Consider the following 22441-nt stretch of genomic DNA (forward strand, 5'->3'; position numbering starts at 1 on the left):
TTCTTTGCCTTGGAGTGTCGTGGCGCTTGATAGCACAAACATAGTCGTGTCTGAGGCTTTCTTTCTTTCTTTCTTTCTTTCTTTCTTTCTTTCTTTCTTTCTTTCTTTCTTTCTTTCTTTCTTTCTTTCTTTCTTTCTTTCTTTCTTTCTTTCTTTCTTTCTTTCTTTCGTTCGTTCGTTCTTTGTTTTTGTCATTTTCTCTCGTCTTTTGAAACATTGTTCACCGAACATTTCAAAGAGAACACGCCAAGCACAAAAAACTCTGACAATACCTCAAAGGTCAAGGAGTTGTAGAAGTGTCTAGTCGTCACGAACATCGTCAGTAAGGCGGGTGAAGGTGTCCTTCAGATACTATGGGCATCTGGTAATATTATCCAGTTTCTATCTGGAACTAGCTGAAATCGATAATCGGGCTGCGTTTCCTCTGATAAGAAGCAAGTTCATATTACGAGGAAATAAACCAAGACGCTCTCTAAGCAGATATCGTTGGAGGACAAAAAAGACAGTTTCGGCTTTCACAGGAAAACCTCGTTCAGTGCGTAAAATGGCCACCGAACAACGAATACAAGAAAGAAAGAATGCACGAATGAATTATTACAAGAAAAAAAAAAGCTGACAGGTCTGCCTGAAATAGGGTTCTAGCCCGCTCCTCAGCGCCGAGATAAGTGGGAAGAGTAACGAAGGGATAGGGGGTAAGTGAAGGTAATCAGAAAGAAAAAGTAGATGCTTGCACGAATAAACAAAAGCGGGAACACTTGCTACAGTCGCATATCCAGTTCTCTTGCTTCCATGGGAAAGCCGCAACCGCTTTCATGGCCTGACATGTGTAGTACTTTGGGCATGAACTTAAAAGAAGATATTCAGAAAGTGGCCGGTTGTCGTCATCATCATCACCCTATTAAGGATGGACTGAATTTAGCTCCCGTTTTCGGCGAGCTTCGAGTGATCTTGAGCCATAAGCCAGAGCCGTTAGCCGGGCAAGATGCGAGAACAAAACGGGAACATCCGGGTAGCCAGTCAAAACTTAGGAAACCGCGGTCTCTGGACCCCACCCCTTTGTACGGGACCGCATTACATACTCTAGTTACAAAAAAAACAAGTTACAAAAAAATATTGCTTCCGAGTTCTTTGTAATGTTTGTTCATAATACCACTCAAGCTGTATCTTCTAGTACGCCGAAGTTTTAACTGACATTTCCAATGGCGACATTCAAAAGGCAGAGACTGGGCACCACGCACTTCATTGTCATTTTTGGGCGCTGAGACAGTTGTCTTTTGAACGCCAGTGGTCCGTGAGTTCCGCGGCGCGGTTTTTGTGTCGCCTCGAGAGATGGCACCACGCTGCATGATTTTCTTCTTCTAGCTGGGCAGCGTTCATATGGACCAGTCCACAGTATGGCGTGGTGCGGTGTGGTGGGGTGTGCCGTTCCGAAGATGCACTACCTCGATTTTAGGGTCGTCATCTCCAACCAATCAGCTTTGCCGGTTGCCATTTCGTGCTTGGATGTACCCTCGATTACGGGAGAGCCAGAAATTTCTTTCGTGTCCACTGCGGGTCAGAGACCTCTCCCAGCGATCTCCAATTACTCCTGTCTTGCGCTAGCTTATTCCAGCTTGCGCTTATGATTAATAAAGATAGGGGCTCGTTTAGCCCTATTTCTTCTCGTTTATTACATAACGAGGGTCTCGAATCCGGCAACATTGATGCCATCAGGTAGCATATGTGGGTATATTGACCAGTTGCCTCCACCCAAAAAGATCACGTTCTCGTGACGCCTGCGGCAGAAAGGATGTTCAACATCCGCCGCCAAGGTTCGTGAGCGGTGGCGCTGACTAACACTCCCAGGCTTAGTTCTTGTAGTAAAAACATAAATACCCAAGAAAGTGGATGGCAGAACGGCACCGCGGTAGCTCATTTGGTCGCTTTAGTGTTTGTCACCGGAGATAACTCCTTTAATGTTGGAATCCGGCTGGCACGGTTGAGAATTGAGCCCGCGACCTTCTTTTCGCTATCCGCGCATGCTCACACGTCACGGCTGTGGCGGCCGCTTCACAAAATTCGAAGCTCGCGTAATAACATTCCCACCTTTTCGGGTGAAAAGAAAATGCTCGGGTTGCGCGGTCACACCATTTTATTTTTCTTCCATCCACCCCGGACTAAACGCATCGCTCGAAACCCACTTTCGCGAGTAGAGGAGAGGAAGAAAAAAAAATAATAAAAGAAAATTTAGTTCCGACAGAATTGGAAGCCCAATTCTCTCAAATCCGCTGCTGCCGCTTCCGCCTTGGGCATCTGGGTATTGGTCGCAGCGCTTCGTTTCTGCAACCGTCGCTAGTACTTTACTTTTTTCTTGTCTTCTTCTTTTTTTGTTCTTCAGTTAAGCTCCCCTTTTATTTCTCTGCCGTATTCCCTCTGACCGTGTTTCGCTCGTCACCGCGCCGTAACGTCATTTAAAACCCCGATTTGTCTTCTCCGAATTTTCCCCGCGGCTCCTGAAGTTGCCGCGTGTGTGTCTGTACGTGTGTGTCTGTGGAAGAGCGGCGCAGTTTTCTTATATCGCGGCTGGTTCCGGGCACGTTCTTCAATCGATCGAACAGTTTTCTTTTTCTTCTTCTCCTCATTCTTTTTGTTTCGTTTTAGAATCGACGACAAAATCGCACATCCCCTCGGCGCTTAAAAAAAAAAAAGGAATGAAAGAACAATGTAACGGGACGTTCTAGCACAGAAAGGTCCCCGCAAAATAAGAAGCAGCAGAAGAAAGTACAACGAACTGTGAGCTCCGTCCCACGCTAGTCGTTCAACTCCTGTAGAAGAGAGAGACGGCTGCTGATGAATGATTTTGCTCCGCACTTTAAAAGTGCACGGGGTCGCTGGTTCGGCAAGGCCATCTTCCGACGCTGACGGGAAACCTATCGGTGAACGTGGTAGTGATAGACAATCGTGCAAACACGGACACGAATAGAAATAAAGACGCATTAAAAAAAACGAGAAGGATAGCGTGAATGGCCGCCATTTTTTGTCCGAACGTTGGTCTTTCCGTTGTACTTGTGTCAGTATTTATACGCGTTCCTTTCAGTACCCTCATCTTTGGCAACTTCCTCAACTTTCAGGCAGAATCAAAATCAAGCTTATATTGAGTTGCTATGTGTGTTACACATAAACGAAAATACAGAGGTTGTTCTACCTTATTGGTGAAGTTTCTGGGAATTTCTCTTTCTTCCTTAAAAGAAACGGCAGTGTCAGTTTGAAATAGCAGAAATATTTTTTCCGAGCTCGACTTCTCGCTCACTTGGCGGGGAAGGATCGATTATCACCAGAGAAAATGACGATCAAAATTTCTTTGCTTCTAATTTCCTGCCAGGAGAAGGAGGAGGAAAGCTTTATTTTCGTCGGAGCTTAGAATTATGTAAAATATTGGGTTATTTCTTCTGCCAGGCAGCGGGAGGTGGCCGTGAGCCCTTGACCTTCAGTGACCTCCAAAGCCCAGTCGACGGTCCGCACCTTGACTGCGGGATCCGAGCTGGACACCGCCGCCTCCCAGTCCGAAGCATCACTAAGTTGGAGTTCCGCCCTAGGCTTTGTCCCGGGGCAGTCGCTCAATATATGCGTCAGATTCGCCGTACGAGCGTCGCAGTTTTTGCATTTAGGTGAAAAGCAGCCCGGACGCATTAGTGAATACTTCTAAGGGTTAGCAAATGAGCCAGTCCGCAACTGTCACCAGTTGACCTGTGTCAGAGCCCCCAGTGATTTATGTAGAGGGAGGGGGGGGGGTATTTTTGTCTAAATTCGTGGTAGTGCACGGTAATTCGTCCAACGTCACCGTGCGATCCCTCGCTGAACCCAGGTCGAGGCCTCCCACCGCCTGGCTGACGAAACCTCGGGCATAACTTCCTCCCCCCCCCCCCCCCCCGAAAGAAAGAAAGATTTGCGCGGATACGTCATACGTGACGTGATGGATTTCAATGTCACTCACCGTATTTCGGCTGCTTTTCGCGCAGGAAAAAAAGAAGTCATCGGAGATGGTTTGATACGGTGTTTGTTTCATTTAGAGTGCAATGTAGTCATTCGTTTCCGAGGAGCACATAAATTATAGTGAATTCCACTGGTCGTTCTACAGTGGCCTGCCGAATCGGTGAGAGAGCAACAAAATCCGGCACGGGACGACCCAGTAATGTAAACATGCTCCGCCAGGGTGCGCAGCGGAAGTTGGGCTCCGCTTCCGCCCCCGTCGTATCAGACAACGCTCAAAAAAAGAAAGCCGAAAACAGCCCGAGCTACTCGGCCAATCCGGATGTGTCGGCAGCGTGTTCGTTGTCGGAATTCCGGTGCAAACCGTCTCTGCTCTGTCGCGCAGTTTCGTACAACTGCTAAAGAGAACTGTGGCTCTAGTGACTACGGGAGCGGCAAGGGAGGTGGTTCAGCCAGCACGAGAATGTTATAGTTAGTACGCGCATTTGCCTAAACTTCGTCGTTATGGCTTTAAACGGCTTCCTGTACGTCTTTGCAAGCCGGTCACTCTCGAGAAAGTATACTGCGCTACGAATCATTAAGCTAACATTATTAAAATTGTCCGACGGCAGGATTCCAAACGCAAGAACCCTAAAGCACAGAAACCCGATATTGGAAGCCATTGCGCCCCAGACGCATGGACACGCGGAACTACTGCAAATTAGCAGCGATTACGCGGGTTCGCAGAGTCTCGTTTTTTCTGCATTTAAAGTAAAAAGAGTACATTGCTTTGAAAATCTAGGCCAGCGGAGGCAGATAAAAGCGTGGTAAACGAAGCTACAGGAACGTCTGAAGCTACGAGCACGAAGATCATACAAATCGGTATTTGTAATCGGTAAAACGATCGCAGCGCCACAGTTCCCCCTAGCGATTATTACAGGAAACTCTACGTGCTGGGTGGATCAACGGGGAGGGCTCGGTCTCGCGGAGCGGGTCCATCCAAATCGACCCGTGGAGATCTTTTCTTACCCCTAAATTTTTTGGTACGTTTTCTTGGCGGATTCCTCCCCTCGTTTATAAGCGCATGATTCGGGCTAAACGAATACTGGTTCGTTGCTACTCGGCTTATTCAATTCTCTAATTGGGACGTCGTTCATAAAGGGGAATATATACAATGTGTTGATGTTTGTTATTCGTCACAGACTTGGTCTACACCGTCCGGTGGAATTCGCCATCAGTCCGAGCAGTGTAGGGGTTGGAGGACGGACTTCGGGATGAAAGCAAGACTTGGGAGTATTTATTTTACATTATATACAGAGAGGTGAGAGTCAAGTGACAGTCGTACAGTCATTACGGGCCGGCAGCAACTCGGACGCTGCGGCCCGCGGCAAGAAGTTCGAGAGAGGTGAATCAGGGAATCAGGGAATGCTCTGGTCTCTCTCGAATGCTTCTTATAAACCCTTCGAGCACTGGAAGTCGCGTCATGTGTGACCAGTGGGAGAGTCCGCTCAGATGACGCCATTTTCGGCCAATCGTTGGCGCCCGTGTCGCGGTGTCACACCCGGCGGCTCTCTGCGGTCTTGCCTCGCTGACTTGCAATGCACTTCTCCTAAGGTGGAGAAGGGGGGGCGCTCATGCTCCATTGTACGAGGGCCCACCTGCTCCCGGTGGTACGGCTCCGCAGTGGTGGCAAATGCCTTCTTCAAAGGCGAAGAGGGGTGACGATTGGGCTCCATTGTCCGAGGACCCCTTCTAATCCCGGCGGCGTACGAACGTGTTTGCAAGTGTCCTGCCTCAGGAATGTGGCACCCCTGCTTCTGCATTCCTCAATTAGCTGTGCTGCGATTCGAAGTGGTTTGGGGAACTCGAAGTAGCCTCAGGAAACGGCGCCATATCTAACAGCAGGTGCTCTCAAAATTCGTGATGTCACAGTGACCTGGTGCCTTAACCTCAAGGCGACGTCCGCTACCTGTCTTCTGTTTTGGAGTACTTTACTGCATATCAAGTCTCTGGTCACCCTAAAGGCGGGTGCTTTGCTAATGCAAAAGCACATCATACTAGCCAATCTTAATACAGTATTCCTCTTTAGAGTAGCTTTGTGGTGATGCGGCGTGATGCCAGCCTTCGGCGTGATGTCGGCCATCCTTCCCCTCTTTTACTCCTTATTCAGTGCTGCACTGGTTCGTTTTTTTAAAAAAAAACGTGGTGTAGGGATGCTGAACCTTCGGTGCTGATTATGTGCATGCGAAAGCCCGCACACGCTACTTGCGCTGCGCTTCAGAATTCGCATCCCCCCTTAATAAGGTGTCCGCCAAAGCTGGCTTCACGGCAGTCACATGTGTTGAGGAGGAGCCAGCTCACGTGGTTGCCCTCGTAGAATGCGCGTCATTTTTAAAAAAATGAAAAAAAAACAAACAAACAAAGGAATGCTTGTCCAATCTAGCTACACCTTAATAAGTGACAGCCAGTTTTTATCGTTCCCATCGTAGAATGCCTGTCGTTCCCGGAAAAAACAAATTCGTCAAATTTGGCTTCACCGTAATAAGCAACATTATTAGGAGAAGCTAGCGTCTGTCATTCGCATTGTCGAGTACGCGTACTTTCTGAGAAAAAATAACTGTGCACAAACAATCGACGATGAGCGTCAATGCAAGCGAATAGCCTGATTGCTTCAATAAAGCTGTTCGTTTTATTAAAGAAGTGAGGCGTTTGACGGCACATATTTGTTGCAGCGAGGATACTTAGGTAGCATGTGTTGTTTCATAGCGTAATTCCGTAGGGAGCAGAGCCGTTAACCAGAGCATCTCTGGCGGCACTATAGATGGACAGCACGTGCGTATCACAACGAGCTGTGACAGTTGGCGTTCGGCATCAAACAGGCCCCGAAGCACGAGCACGCGCGCCCTTTGCGTAGCTGCCTTTGTTCCAACCTCCGAATAGCTTACCTCCAATCGCCAACCACGAGAACTGGCAAAAGAGCCAGGGTTAGCTATCCGCTTTTAAGGTTCGTTGAAGGTGGCTTCACCGCATTAAGCGACACTGTGAGGAGAAGCCAGCTATCATCCCCGTCGCATGATTCTCAAGGGAATTGAAAGTGGATGAACAGATAACTTATCGCACGGGCGACATTGAAACCACATCTTACGCATAATGCACGCGGGTATTTTACCGATAGAGCTATTCCGGTGGTGTTCCTTCCTCTCGCCCACTTGCTTCAGTATTTGTGTATGTGTGTACAAAATTAGCCCTGGGATTGTTGTTAGACAGCGCCGCCCGAGGCCGGGACGGTGGAGATGGAACACCCTTTTAACCGCAGGCGTCACGTAACACATAAACTTGGGAGCGGAGAGCTGACCAACGAATCCTCATATACGCGTATAGGTGGTATCGGAATGCACGCACCCCCCCCCCCCCCTCGCTCAGCAACGACATTTGAGTAACAGAAGCTAATCTCGAAGTCTATGCTTTTGCTAACTGTATGTGCCGGAAGCGAATGCAAAGCCTTCAACACGAGATTGACGCCATGTTTTGGACACCACCGATTTTTATCTCATGGCGTCAAATTCAAGGCCCTCGCTACGCAACCGAAGATACGAATATAAGGGAGTCCGATGGACTCGATTTCCGCCGTTTTCTTAACTTACAAAAGAGCAGAAAAACTTGAAGCTAGAGACAGAATGTAAGGGAAGGAAATTGTTGTTATTGTTGTTTTCTAATTTGAAGTTCTATGCTGAAAGGCTCCTGATAGACTTGACTTTGTCTGCCGACGTCGTCGGTGGGGCAAGAGACAGCTCGAATTTCTGTAGCGCAGTATGGACTTCGCTGTCCTCAGCACGCGTGGTATATTCCACTACGATGCGTGGTATCGACAGAGACCGAGAAAGAATAGAAAATTTTTGCTTGCATGCACTCTGGATTTCGCGTCTTCGTCGCGACCTACTTTCCGGGCCGTTTCTACTACATAAAAGACATTTACGCGCTGAGTCGGCACTCTTGTCTCATTTTTTTCCCCTCTGCGCTCTGTTCGGAAGAGGCTCTTCTTGTCTGTTGGAGCGGATGAACCTTCTCCGCTGTTCCTCTCGAAAATCGAAAGCAAGTGCTGTCTTCTTTCCCAACCAAACAAATAGGCGAGTAAATAAAAGAAGCATAAGCGCAGAACAATGAACGTGGAACTCAATACGTAACGCTAAACACCGCGTTGCCGGATTATGCCTTTTTTCCAAGTCTTGAGCTTTTCTCACACGTCCCTACTTCAATGCCCCTACTAAACTGATAAGCAAGAACTAAAAAAAATGGTGCGTCCTTTCTGCTGCAGCTGGCTTATTTGGCAGAGAACATAGCCGCGTATCCCACAATAAATAATGAACCTTGGAGAGTGCGAGAATGCAAAACAACGTACGGCCAACAAACTTTGCAAGTTACCCAGACTACTAAAATGCATTACACAGAAACAAACTTATATTTCGAGAGCGTGACATTTGAAGAATTGCGCATTCATTTGAAGCTTCCTTAATATATTTGTTTCTTACCGCTGCAGCTGTCTGGGGATGTGACATTAGTTTGGGTAACGTTTTTTTTTCTTTTTTTTTCGTTGCCGTCAATGTAAACCGACTTTTTCTTTCTGCTTCCTAAAACCGTCGCGATTCAATGTGTACCTTCGCATTGTTTAGAAGTTTTGGTAGGCTCGCTACGATTTATGTACGCGTATATATGGCACCGCGTAGCTGTGCGGACACTGTCTTGTTGGGGCTTGTGGCTTCGTCCGCTGGTCTTCAGCGTCATCTACGTGTTTGATCTGTGACGTCAGGGAGAGCTGCTTAGGGAACTTCGGGAGGGGGGGGGGGGGCGTCATTTTCCTTTATTTCGTTTTCGCGACTTTTCGAACTTATCGAGCCTCCTTTCACGCTAAAAATGCTTGTTTCGCTTATTGCAGAAGCCTATAATTCACTGGTGAAGCTTAATATTCCATTTGAGTGTGAACCACTGTTTCGCTAATCAGCAACTGTAGAATGTGTCGGTTTTTCTGGGAGTGAGGGCAGCCATCATCATTTCCGGGCTCTTTCTGCGCGGCCCGTATAGCGTGTCTGCACGTACGTATCTGCTGTCTTTCAAGCTAGTACTGGATTGATTTTAACCACCCGGGGTTCCTTAACGTGTGCAGCGATCTTACTACGAGTTCACACGGACCTTGCTGGCATTACTTGTAGCCTGCATAACATAATGCAACGTGCCGTAATCGGTGTCCGAGCGTGCGTGCGTAGCTCGTTTGAAAGCTCCTGTGAAAGCTTGCTTCTCCGTAAAGAGAGGCTCTAGGAGGGGAAGCCACCTTTTCGTGGCTCTTGGGGATCCAGCGTTAGCGCTTTTAATACGTACTACGGCTTCGTATGAGTGAACAAGTTGTATTCACGTTTTTTCCCCAATATTAATAATGATAATACCTAACGAAGATGAGCGACGCCCCATACAAACAACCAGGAGCACAAAAGTTCATTTAAGTCAATACACACTGTCTGCGGACTCATTGTAAGCTGCTCTATTTTCATATAAGCTTCTCCATCTGGCAGTATGAGACCTATAGACCACATGTCATTTGTCGTTCGGCGACGTATTAAAAGGACTGCTCGCTCAACGTTATAAACATCTTTTTTTTTCGACAAAATGCTTAAGTTTTCAAGTACACGGAAGGTCTGTGCATTGTCTGTACATTTGAAGAAAAAAGAAAGAAGCATCTGAGAGCTTTTTTGATACGCTGTCTTAATTATTTGTTGTTCTTCTTCTGGGCGAGAGGTCGAAGGATAGCACTCAGACTGCGTAGTTGTCCTTGGACGCCGCAGGGGCTGTTTCAATTCAGTTTAATTTGCATTGTCGCGCGCACTCGTATGCCGCAGCTTGGGACTCGAGAACGTCCATCCATCCGTCATTTCTTCTTCATTTTTTTGCGAACTAGAAGCATTACGCCAGTTCTAGCTTCAACGATGCTGTAGTTATAGGCATCTGTCTTGCGCGGCTTTGCATAAAATTCGAATATCCTGGCTGGCCGCACGTCGATCCTCCGTTGCGGCGAGCCACCGTTCTCCCGCGTAATTGAACGGTGCTTCCCAGCAAGTATTGCTCCGCGGTGCTGCCAGCTTTCAAGTGGCGGGTTAAATTGAACCGGACAGGCTGCGTGTGGGGGGGAGGTAATGCGAATGTGCCTCTTTTCTCATACCGGTCCGGCACATCAGCCCGATGAAGTTTGCCAGGCGCCCGCGTGGATTCTATGCGTCTCGTCGGGAAATTGAATGCACCTCAGGGTCGCTGTTGAGGCACTTAATGAAGCCCGCAAGGCGGGTGCGATGGCCGCCACCGCTTTGATGCGTTGCGGGTTGTGAAAGAACTGCCTCGAGAAACCTGACGTCTGTCCTTGAGGGCAGAAGTGGTGCTTACACGTATTGCGGGATTTGGGCAACCTTTTTGGCTGACGGTGCAACGCGTGCCGACACGGATTTAAAACCGAGCTGCGAACCCGAGCAACCCCCGTTTCTGCCGCTGAGGACGCACGTCTTTTGCTGACTAGCCGAGTTTTAGAAGAGTTTCCGATGCTGAATGTGTCTTCTATACCACGTGCTCCCCTTTTGTTGCGAACGTGCGCATAATTTTTCCGTATAATACGACGGTTGTGCCTGTGCTCGCTCTTTCTCGTTTCTCTCTCGCCCTCTCTCCGTGAGCATTTCTTCATTTTGTAGAAAAAAAAATTAAATATGCTTTAACAATGTACTTTTTTCGTCTGATTGCAATATTCTTTTTTTGTTTTCATTTTCAGGATCTTTCATTTGTGACATCATACTTTTGAGTATGACGTCACACATTCTTGAAAATATGTAGCTGTCCTACTTTATTTTTCATTTTATTTCCTTTTGCGCAGTACAGTGCAAATTATAGACAACCATATATATTGTTACGCTGCGCGCGTAAAACTGCACGCGGTGTAAAAAAAAAAAAGAATGCCCGACTGCCTGCGATCTCAATCACTTGTAAATAAATCCATCTCATCCGTAAAGGGTCGGGCCATATAGAATGAACTCGCAACTTTTTCTGGAATAGCAGTGATATTCGTTTAATATAATACACAGACCACATCGCCTCTACAGTGTGCTTACGTCACACTTTCTTTCCCCCCCCTTTATTACTCGCGGTAGTTTTTCTGTGTGTGAGTGCGTTTTGACTTCTGTTCTGCTTAAAAAACTTTCGGAGTACTCGTTGATGTTTATGTTATTTTGAAAGCGGAGTTTCGCGCGGAGGTTCAAGATTGAAACTACCCTATTTCGTGTGCATGTGTAGTTCTAGTTCAATTACACTTGATCGCAAGAGAATGAAATTGACTTGGGCTGGTCATGTAGTGCGTAGCGCAGATAACCAGCGGTCTGTTATAGTTACGGAATGGCTGCCAAGGGAAGGGGGCAGTGCAGTCGAGAACACCAGAGAACTAGTAGGTGGTGCAACGAAACATATTTTTCCAGGGGCTGCTCGTCCTGCCGTGGAAATAAAAGATGGTGATGGCGATGATCTTGTGTGTCATTTCATGCGCAATGAGTAATAATTCGGTTAGTAACGAATCCGTCTCTTCTCTGTCTTCGCAGGCAATAGGCATTGTGGGCGACCGGACACAGGACCTGAATTTAAAAGGTGAGCATGCATCGGCCTACGATCACTCGTGAATGCCCAAGGCGTAGAATGACTAAGTATTCAAGAGAACTGGACTGTGCTTGCTCAAAACTAAGAGCCCCTGTGGAAGACGCATGCGCTAAAGACTAGGATGCGTGGGAAACCAGCTGAAGTTTCAGCCGGCGCCGTGAACGGTTGTCCGGCTGTCTTGTAAACGCGACTTTTTTTATTTGTTTATATTTTTTGCTGGCCCTTTGCCATTGCGGACAACTGCACGCTGACCTACTTCGTGCATTGTCCTTGACATTAGGTCGCATGCACTCGGAGAGCGAGAGAGAAGGATATAAGGAAGGCAGGGGCGTTAACCAGTCAAGAGTCTGGTTGGCTACCCTAAGCTGGGGAAGGGAGAATAAGAAGGGAGAGGAGACGCACTCAGAAGGAGCAGGAAATAAATGAGATAGATAGATAGATAGATAGATAGATAGATAGATAGATAGATAGATAGATAGATAGATAGATAGATAGATAGATAGATAGATAGATAGATAGATAGATAGATAGACAGACAGACAGACAGACAGACAGACAGACAGACAGACAGACAGACAGACAGACAGACGGACGGACGGACGGACGGACGGACGGACGGACGGACGGACGGACGGAGTTAATATAACCAACTCGAGAGGAAAATCTTCCCATAGCGCCTATGTATTGAAATCGGCAACCGTACGGGCGCCGCCATATTGCTAACCTGTGCAGGTCCGCTGGCGCAGACGACCAGATGCGATTCAGAGGAGGCGCGCAATCAACGCGATCCCGACCCTCCCTTGGTAGGGCGGCGCCATCTAGTGATGGTGCCTGGAAACGCAGCCTTTTGGACGCCGTAAATTTTACGTAAAAATTTTCTAAATAGCCGTCCGATCTTTCTGAGAAATAAAGGGAATGAACTTGAAACTTGCTGCGTGTGAATGCCTTTGTGGTTGACGCTTTTTTCGCACAGCTTTTCTTTTATTAGACTTAGTATGCTAACTATATAAGGTTTATATATATATGTATATATATATATATATATATATATATATATATATATATATATATATATATATATATAATGAACTGACAGACATCTAGATAGACAGATATGAATTTATCTCTATTGAAAAATTCTGCAGTTTACACTTACGTATGCGCTAGTGTTCTGCTTTTTTTTCTTTTTTGTTCTTTATGGGCTCGATGATCTTCCGACAGGTTTTTTGTGTTCTTGTGCAACCATGTTCACCTTTGTATTATTGTGCGCAGTTTCTGTTCCTTCTTTTAATGTCGATGCCGTTGTAAACAACAATGCTGATAAATGGAAACACAAAAGTAAAGAAATTAGTAAATAATAAAAAAAATATCTCGTAGAGTCGAACTTTGTCGTGTATGCAGTTGTAAGCTGTGGTGTATACTCTCTTGTGTGTGTTTTTTTTTTCTTTCTTTCTTCTGTTTTCTCGTATTCAGTGTTTGAAATTTATGAATCGATTCACCCACTCAGCCATTAATTTGCTCCTTCATCCCTCTAAAAGCAATGCGACGGCGTTCTACCATGGACCTTAGTTGCGAATTCAGTGTGCGTGGGACACGCATATTCTGATGGAACTGTTGAATTAGTTGCCGACTGTGTATAGGTGCGTACAGCGTCTTTCCTATTTGTGCTGTATATCCTTACTCCGTAGTTGCCCTTTACCCTTATTTCTTCATCCCCCACCCCTTTCCTCTGCTGGCCATCGTTCATGGGTCTGCCGCAATTCTCTGCACTTACAGCGTGGTCGGCAAGAATTTAGTATTGACATTACTACGAGCATCACCAGTACATTTAGTACCATTACTATTGTACGAGCCGGGAGTCGTGGCCTCGGAGTCTGGCGTCACGCAGAGGGTCGCTCTCTATATATCCTACGCCGCCGATGCATCTCGTAACGGGCAGCTGGGCTACGCTGGGCTGCTGGGCTACCGGGCCGTCCCATGAAGGCTAAGCGGGCCCACGCCGTCGTCCGAGCTTCGTCTTACGAGTGTTGCTTCTTTAGGGAAGAGTACGAGGTCAAGAGGATGAGGAACGGAACAGGGGGTTTATTTACCAAGGTTGAAGACTGGGCGTGCCGGTATAGCATATCAGAGGTTGGATTGCGCAACATATTGACGAGACACACAGAAGAGAAACACACACCATAGAGCGCTTTTACATTTTACGTTTTCATCGGAATAGGCAACCTTATTTGCATATAGAACAAGGGGTACTCGTACTTGCCGGAGTGCGGAGCGCAGTATACATCGTTCTCGTAGCACGAGCTACAGGTCAGGAGGCTCTTGAGTACTCAGAGTCTTGCGTACACAGAGGCTCAGAGCACTCTTGCACACGGCTCGCTATCCCAGAGATAAAGAGGGGGTGCTCAAAGACAGGGGTGTCACGCTTGACCCCCATTTGCGCGTCTTGGCTCCTGGTACGGCCCAGTAGCGACCGTAACGAAGCGGCGTGTGACGCATTTTTCACGGGAGTGAATCCTTAGTCTCAGCGTCGTAGGCGGCGACCAAGTGTCATCCGTCAACCCCGTAGCCGTCGTCTGTGCCTCGCCTTGGTGTCGCCGTTGGTCTGTCCGAGGCGAAGTATCAAGAACCTTACGAAGTGATCCGTCGCAGTAGGGTGTGATTGTCAGCAGGGTGTGATTGTCAGTAGGGTGTGATTCTCAGTAGGGTGTGATTCAGTAGGAAGTGATTGTCGCTTGGAGTGTTCTCATAAATGTCTGAACGAAAAGGTTACGAGCAAAAATGTCATATGGAATGCACACTACTTTCAAGCATCTTTTAAGAAGACGCAATCGACACGAGATGAATGTATCTGCAAAGAAACAAGTAAACATAAATACACCATATTGCGCGCACACAAACAGAACAAGGAAAGAAAAAAAAGGAAAACGGTGACAAGCGCCATTATTGAATTAATTATGTTTTGCGCACCGAACTTTATTATGTATAAGGCGCATGCGCCCCACTTCCATTATGTTTTCTTGTTTTTCGCAATACAATCTCTCTCTCTCTCTCTTCCTTTTTTTTTTTCGTAGTGGCGCATGTACTCCGTCTGTTTTTTAGTCCTGCGTGGGAATGGTGTTTTCGCGACCTTTTTCTTCCGGCGGCTTCAGAGTGCCAGCTATCCTCCAGACGGCAATAAAGCTTTCCCGGCGAAACCAATCCATTCGCATGAGGGGACACCGCTGCTGGTCGTCAATATTTCAGACATCCGAGAAGAGTTGTGGAAGAAATGTCATAGTTGCTTTCCCCGGGTGATGTAACACATGTTTCGACGTCGTTCAACAAGGCCTCGCGGATGTCGTTTGTTCTTTTTTTTCTTTTCTTTATTATTATTACGCTGAGTTTACGAGTCTTAGAATCGATCTTCATTGTGTCGTTCTGCGTGTCTGGTTAAACCTTATTACCCACAAGCGGAACATAATGTACTTTTGTTCTTTCTTTATATTCTTTCTTTTTTTGCGCGCCTTGAACTAGGCGTTCCACTTTGGCGGCTAAACGGATTAGCTAGCGGTAAACGCCGTTGCTCGAAATCCGACCCGCGTTGTGGAGATAATTCGCGCGTACTCGCTTCATGATCATCTTCTTCCTTTTTTCTTTTCTCTTTTTGCTTTCTTTTTCCGCACGTGTGCTTTCATTCAATTACTGGTATGCGGGGAACTTTAGCAGTTAGTTTTGGCGCGAGGCCCTTGATATATACTCATTAATCAGTGCGCTAACAAATGAGTACTTTAGCTGTATAATGATAATGATTAATTATGATAAGATAATGATTAATGAAGCTGATTAATGACTATGCACCCTTTCCAACTCGCCCATCTTTCTACCCTTTATATTGTTTCACAAATGCTCACTGAACGCCGAACTCATTGATTGGTTGAATAAGTATATACCTAAAATATATAAGGCAAGGAGACAGGCAGGTCCCTGCTTGCCGTTTGTCGTTGACGTTATGCATTTCAATGTTAACCATGCTCAGAGTACTATTTATGTATACTACTCCACAATATCAGTGTGTACAAAAAGAGTAAAATACCAATAAAACGCTACTAATACCAATAAAACGCTACTACTACTGTCGTAGCTCTGAAAGCACCGATATATATTTTGTTAGGGTAGCAGTAAATGTCAAGCCAGGAAATTCATTATCATCAAGAAAGTGGTAGATTTAAGATGAGGGTAAACCAGCCAATCACATATATATGTAGGTCTCGTTTTCCAACTCTGCATGACATTTGGTGGGAGGTAGTGGCCTCTAGGTGGAGAAGAATGAAATAAATATTTGATTAGGGCTAGTTGGCTGATTCCAAAACTATATAAAGGGTTGCGTGGGGAATCGCTGATGAAAAAAGGTGTGCACAATAAAGATAGGGGCACACTTCCAATTACATTTCAGAAAGCTACAGAACAGATGTAACATAACTGTTGAATAGATGTACATACAACTGGCACGCTGGCAGTATGATGTACGTATAACTGGTAGTATGATAGATGTACATACAACTGGGGGCTGGGGGGGTGGGGTATTCTATAAGTGTTTACCTAGTGGACATCCATTTTGCTGCTGAAGGGCTGATTGGCTGGAGGTGGCTGTCACCTTCTCATCTGTCCCCTAGCCATGCCAATCAGAACTTCACCAGGAGACGGAATGAAGTTATCCACTAGGTGAACATTTAGGGATAGGTGTACATATGACTGGCAGTATGATAGACATACATGCAATGGTAGTAATAGATGTACATATAACTGGCAGTATGATAGATGTACATATAACTGGCAGTATAATAGCTGTACATATAACTGGAAGTATGATAGGTGTATATATGACTGGTAGAATGATAGGTGTACATATAAATGGTAGTATGATAGATGCACATATAACTGGTAGAATGATAGGTGTACATGTAAATGGTAGTCTGATAGGTGTACATAAAACTGGTGGTATGATAGATGCACATTTATGTTAAGCTCAGTTGCATGGCCTTCTTAGATATGTTTGGAAGACGCTCCAATCCTCACATTATGTGTTACTGTTGTCCTTTTAGTTTCACAAAAATGAAAGCCAAGCACATCCGTTAGCCTGTCTGGCTGTAGAAATAGACTGAAATAGATTAATCTATTGTCCATTCATTTTTCCTTATGTATTCATTGTATATAGCACGTAAAAAAGAACAGGATATTATAGAGACACTTGGCACTTCTGTAAGTGCTTGTTCATCCCTCTGTCCATATTTTTTTATGTGTCACTTACTTTGAATCGTGCGTTACCAACTGTCTCAAACTGCTGTGCTTACACAAGCCAGACATCTGTTTTCGAATTTGGCGCTGACAATGTGGCATTCATTATAACTGTGATGTCGCATGCTTTGCGACCTTTCTTTTTTTGTGGGTTTTGCAACATAATGTTGCAACATTGGTTTACTTGAATATGTTCTGCAATGTTTTCTTGTTGTGTTGTAGTTCCTGAGAGGGGCTCTTGAGGGCTCTCACACTTGTATGAGGAATTTTCTGCAGGAGAGAAGCTTGATGCAAGGCAATGCGAAGCCATGGAGGACATCTTCAAAGCCATGCAGTTCGACTCTATCAGCTTGGAGGCATGCCATTTAGATGATGAGGTGAGTTATTTGATATGTTCAATCTTTAGAGGGCACTGAATAGAAACAATACAGCACCTTTTTATTGGTAGAGAAATAATAATTTCATGTTGCGTTTCATTCTCGCACAGTTAGTTAATAGCTAAGAAAATGGCCAAAAACTTTTGTTTTTGAATTTGACGGCCAACCGCGGTGAATGTCATGTCATGGTTACGTCACTAATCTCCTGTCATTTTCTGTCCATCAAGGCCACCTTTCTAAAGGCAGCCCCAGTCATCATCAGTGTGTTGTGGACTGTGCATTATTTTTACCCAGACAACACACAGGCATCCTAGGGATGTCTAATGGAAGGAAGCAGGAATAGACGGAAAGCATTCCTCCTTCCTATTGTCCCTATTGGGATGTTGGGGGGATCCTATGGATGTACCAGGATGATCCAGAAAAGATTCCTAGTGAAACGCTGAAAGAGGTCCCATGGATTTCCCTTCTGGGACATTTTTTGGATACTGGTTGGACATCAAATCTCGGCATAGGACTTAGTCCGTATGTTATTAATCACTTGTTTGTTGATGCTACCCTGTGCCTTTCAAAGTTCCAAGCTTGTAATGTGCCATGGAAAGTTGTGGAAATTGTGATGCTTTATTATAACTGTCTATCTGTAATACAAGCTGTCAAGTAGTACAGCAATAAATCACGGAGGTATCGATGTTTTCTTTGCAGATATAATTAAATACAAGTAAAATTAAGCACAAAAACACCTGCCCAATGCCCATCGCGAGTATTCGCAGTGGACACGTGCGGCACACTGGTAGACACTGAGCAACTGATTGCTATGTCTCTATACCATATTGTATCTACATGCAATGTGCAGCATGCAATGTCTACCATGTGCAGAAGAGCAGATACATCGCATGCACAGAACACACTACTTCCTGGAATTACACTGAACATTTTCCTTTTTAGGACCTCCCTACCTAGCACAGGTGGGATATTCAACCAAACGAACTTATCAAAGTCAATGACACCAGAAAATACAAGAACTATGATGTACGCATAGAGCTTGAGGTGTTATAGCTTTGGGCTATAATATGAATATACCATAAAATATGTTTCTCTTTCTTGGAAATCGAAAGACCAAGCCTCTAGGCAGCTGGCTGTTAATGTGTGGACCAAAACAAAAGACCTGGGTGTGGCGTCGTCGGCACATCCTTGGTAGTATAACCTAAATTATCAAGTAAATTTAAAAAGAGCACCGGTTAAGAAGCAGACACACAGCTATCTGGCACTCTGTATCCTGATGCACGCTCGCAGAAAATATTTCTCATGCTCATTTCACGTCCAAATCATGTATGTGATGGTGTGTCAAACGGACCCTGATGATGAAGATGTCACCTGGAAGTCCACTCGATGTATGCATTGAGTGTGCGATGTATGAATCTTTTTGGAACATCCATGGTATTTTTGGTGTCGTCTTGGTGTGTACTGATACAAATTTGTTTTTACTTGTGTGGAAGATTTGTGAATAGTTGTGAGGTAAAGTTTTTGTTTAGTTTCATACCACTGTATGTTACCCTTTGCTCAAACTGCGGTGTACATTATGTCACCGCTACATCACCTTTTCCGTCATTTCTGTCTGTCGTTTCCATTTCATTTTTTACGGCATTGTTAAGCCACAGATTTCACATTTGTTACGTATACTGAGGGTGATTCTTTTCTCTCTCTCTCCTGCCTTCTTATTTTTTTTTGCTCAGGAAATGTTTTTGGCAGTGGCAAAGTTAGAGATAGCATTTGGTTTCTTTTTCTCAAATGCACTGCAGTCTTTTTTTTCCTTGACGAGCAGGCAGCACTTTTCATGAAAACTCCTGCCTTTGTTGGTGTGATGGATTACAGTACCGCATGTTTTCAAAGCTATTGTGCAGAAAGACACCTTTCTTCACCACTCGGGATATTCAGGGGAGTGCAATCATCTTTGGTGCAGGCTAGCTCCAGAAAATAATAGGCATTAATGTGTCATGCCAGTCTAGTCTCATTTTGCACCAAACTTAGCTTGTGTGCCACCTTTTGCTTGCTTCGTTCACCATGTGACAGCCACACCTGATTTTCTGAATGAGTTGTACTCAATTGCACTTGTCATCGAGGAAAAAAACTGCATAGAGAAGTAGTGACATGACGTCTTCTGCTTCTTATCTTTTGATGTTAAATGAATGTCCTGCGCCTCGAAGCAGTAGGAAAAATTAGGACAGTCACAGTGTCATAATCAGTCTATTGTAGTAGCTTTTCCATGAACCAGGTTTGGTTTTGTTTCCCTGTAGACATTTATATGTTGTGACGTCATGAGGTGGAACACATTCACGGGCAAGAAGGGCATTGCAGTGTTGTTCAATCTCAGAGGTCTATTATGCTGCTGATTTGGCCACACAATGAGCAGCAGCATAGCAAACAGTCTAGCGAGCCAGTGTGAGTGTCATAACATGACAATGTCCTGCTCCTGAGCGACTACCTTTCGGGTAGGGCATCACGACACATAAACGCCTCCTGGGAAATGAAACTGAAACTGGTTCTTGGAAATGCGATTACAGTAGAATATTTATAACATGGTGACCATCCTAACTTTTTTCTAGCATTTCAAGGTGTAGGACATTCATGTCATGCCCAGACATAGAATGTAGATGTCATGTCGGTGCGTTCTTTTATAGTAACTGAACGCCAGCAGACATTGTCAATATCCGTGACGTCACAGGAACTTGGCGTGGGAAACTCAATGCACATGACCACCTGATGTTTATTTATGCATATTTCCTGCTTTAACCAAATCTCCTCTTACATTAAGGCTGACATTTTGAGTATTCTAGAAAGGTAATCTAGTGCACTACCTTAACCGGATTTTCTCCTTAGCTTCCTTTTAACTCCTATGCTAAGCTTGGCACCCTACGATTTCTTTTTAATGGGACACATTTGAATTTTTTAGCCTTGGAAGCTACAGAATGTAATCTAAAGAAGAGAAGTCATTGCACATAGATGGCTGGAAATTTTGCAGTGCTTGTGCATTGTTGTGACATCACATCGTGAAGACTTTCCTCACCTTGAACAAGAATTCATATACTTATCACAAATGCAAGAAGAGTTCTAGAAGGGGGAAGTGGGCTTCCCATGGCATTGAATATGTGTCACGGCACTGCTTATTCAGCCATCTCCTTCTTTATGTAAAGCCTGTATTGATGCGCCCACATTTTTTATCTTTTTCTGGTGACTATTTTTCCCTGGCTAACCACTGTTATAATGTTAACACTCAGTAAAACACATGCCTACATTAGATGCTCAGTTTTCTGACTGTTGTCACTGATTCTATCAGATTGCATGCACGATGCAAATAGTAGCATGCATTCTAGAATACACACGAATAGTGGTGGACATTCTGGAACCTACACAAGCTCCAGCAATTACACTATGATGTATGATTAGTCATGTATAAATAACAGGCACACATTGAGACACACACATTAGTTGTCTTTTTCCGGTGACCATATTTCACCAGCTAATCACTCTTACAAAGTTGCTGCTTGGTGCAAGGCTTGCCACTTTCCTGAATATTGTCGTTGATTTTGTAGCAAAAGAATCTTCTATAATCAAACTACATGCAGGACACAAATAGTGGTGAACATTCTGGAATGTACGTGAGTTGGGCTGTATGAGTCATGTATAAGTATAGTCAGTGCACTTGACCTGTAGACCAGGTTTCGGAGACGCTGCTCGCCGCTACCATTCTTTCTTTCAGTGTTGCTTGTTTTTGCTGCGCACAAGTTCGCTCAAGAAAGAGTTAACTTTTAAACTAGTGCTTTTGGTAGTTCTGCTCTTCAGTCTGTACAATGCAATGATATGATCTCTTCTACTACTTGGAGCATTAATATAATTTTTCTTAATCCAATATTTGTTTGAAGTTGAACTTATGTTTTCTGCAGCTGCTGCTGCAGTTACATTTTGGTATTTGTCAGCATGGATGGCAAGATACAAATCTGGCACTTGTACAGCGCTGCGTACAATGCACATATGAAGGCTTCATTGCCAGTCAATGCTTTTTGTTCTGTCCTCACCAGGGAGCTGCTACCGTGTTCGACATGATCGAGTACTACGAGTCAGCGCGGAAGCTCAACATCTCGCACAACCGCAACATCGATTCCCGGGGCTGGCAAGCCTGCTCAAGAATGCTCAAGAAGGTGATAATGACTGGCTTAATTGAGCATTGTGCTAAAAATGATACAAGTCGGCTTGCAAATGCCACAAACTAAACAAACATACAAAAACAAGTAGGTAGTATGCTAGTGTTTTCTGTATGCGAGTATTGCTATTGACAGATTGATACATTGACAGATTGATTGATTCTTTTTTGTTGTGGTTGTTGACCATTTTTCACTGTCTGACAGCTGTTACGAAGCTACCGCTTGGCAGAAGACATACTTGCACGTTCCGTAATTCTCGCAACGTTGTCACTGATTCTATAGCAAAAGAGCCTTATTTGATAAGATTGTGCGGGCCACTTGAATGGTGTCATACACTCTTGGACATACATGAGCACAAACGATTACACTATGATGAACGAGTCATGTATAAATAGCAGGTGCACTTGACCCATAGGTCAGATTTTGACAACCAACGACTGTCCTTGCCGCTGTCATTGTGCTTTGATGTTGCTTCTCATTAATGGGCTCAAGTTCATGTAATGAAGAGTTAAATTCTCAACTAGCACATTTTGCAGTTCTATTTTTCACTGTCGCTACAATGTGATGCTATGATGGCTCTCACACAAGCTTCAGCTTATAGCGACAGTAGCTGGTTTCAGCTTGTTTTTTTTTTTCCTGCACCTTAATCCACACACCTTTTTCTTTTTTTGCCTGTTACTTCCACCCATACCAATATTTATTATGATGATGATGGTGCCCATCTGAAAACAGTGCATTGAAAAGATGGGGGTGAAATGCGTCCAGCAGGGAAAAATGAAAGGGTGCATGAGCAATGTTTTGAATTTTGCTTGCGGTAACATCAGGAGCATGCAATGAGACTACATTGCCCGCTTGTGGCCTCCTAGAAGGTGACATGCTGCAATCTCAGAAGTCATACAGCCGCATACATGGCCTCCATGACGGGATCTCCTGACAAGATCTCAGTATAGCTTGTTACCAGCAAGGTACAGT

The 22441-nt window shown here is 45.0% G+C and overlaps 1 protein-coding gene across 1 annotated transcript in view; it reads left to right on the plus strand.

Moving 5' to 3' along the window:
- The window catches only part of LOC135905660 (protein phosphatase 1 regulatory subunit 37-like), a 431344-nt gene that overhangs the window by 370059 nt on the left and 38844 nt on the right, over positions 1-22441 (plus strand). Inside the window, exons 3-5 of the mRNA XM_065436606.2 lie at positions 11568-11613; positions 17173-17273; positions 21347-21466. Coding sequence (XP_065292678.1) covers positions 11568-11613; positions 17173-17273; positions 21347-21466 — 267 coding nt within the window. The remainder of the gene's footprint in view (positions 1-11567; positions 11614-17172; positions 17274-21346; positions 21467-22441) is intronic.

This window comes from Dermacentor albipictus, chromosome 7, assembly GCF_038994185.2.
Source record: "Dermacentor albipictus isolate Rhodes 1998 colony chromosome 7, USDA_Dalb.pri_finalv2, whole genome shotgun sequence".
Taxonomy (NCBI): domain Eukaryota; kingdom Metazoa; phylum Arthropoda; class Arachnida; order Ixodida; family Ixodidae; genus Dermacentor; species Dermacentor albipictus.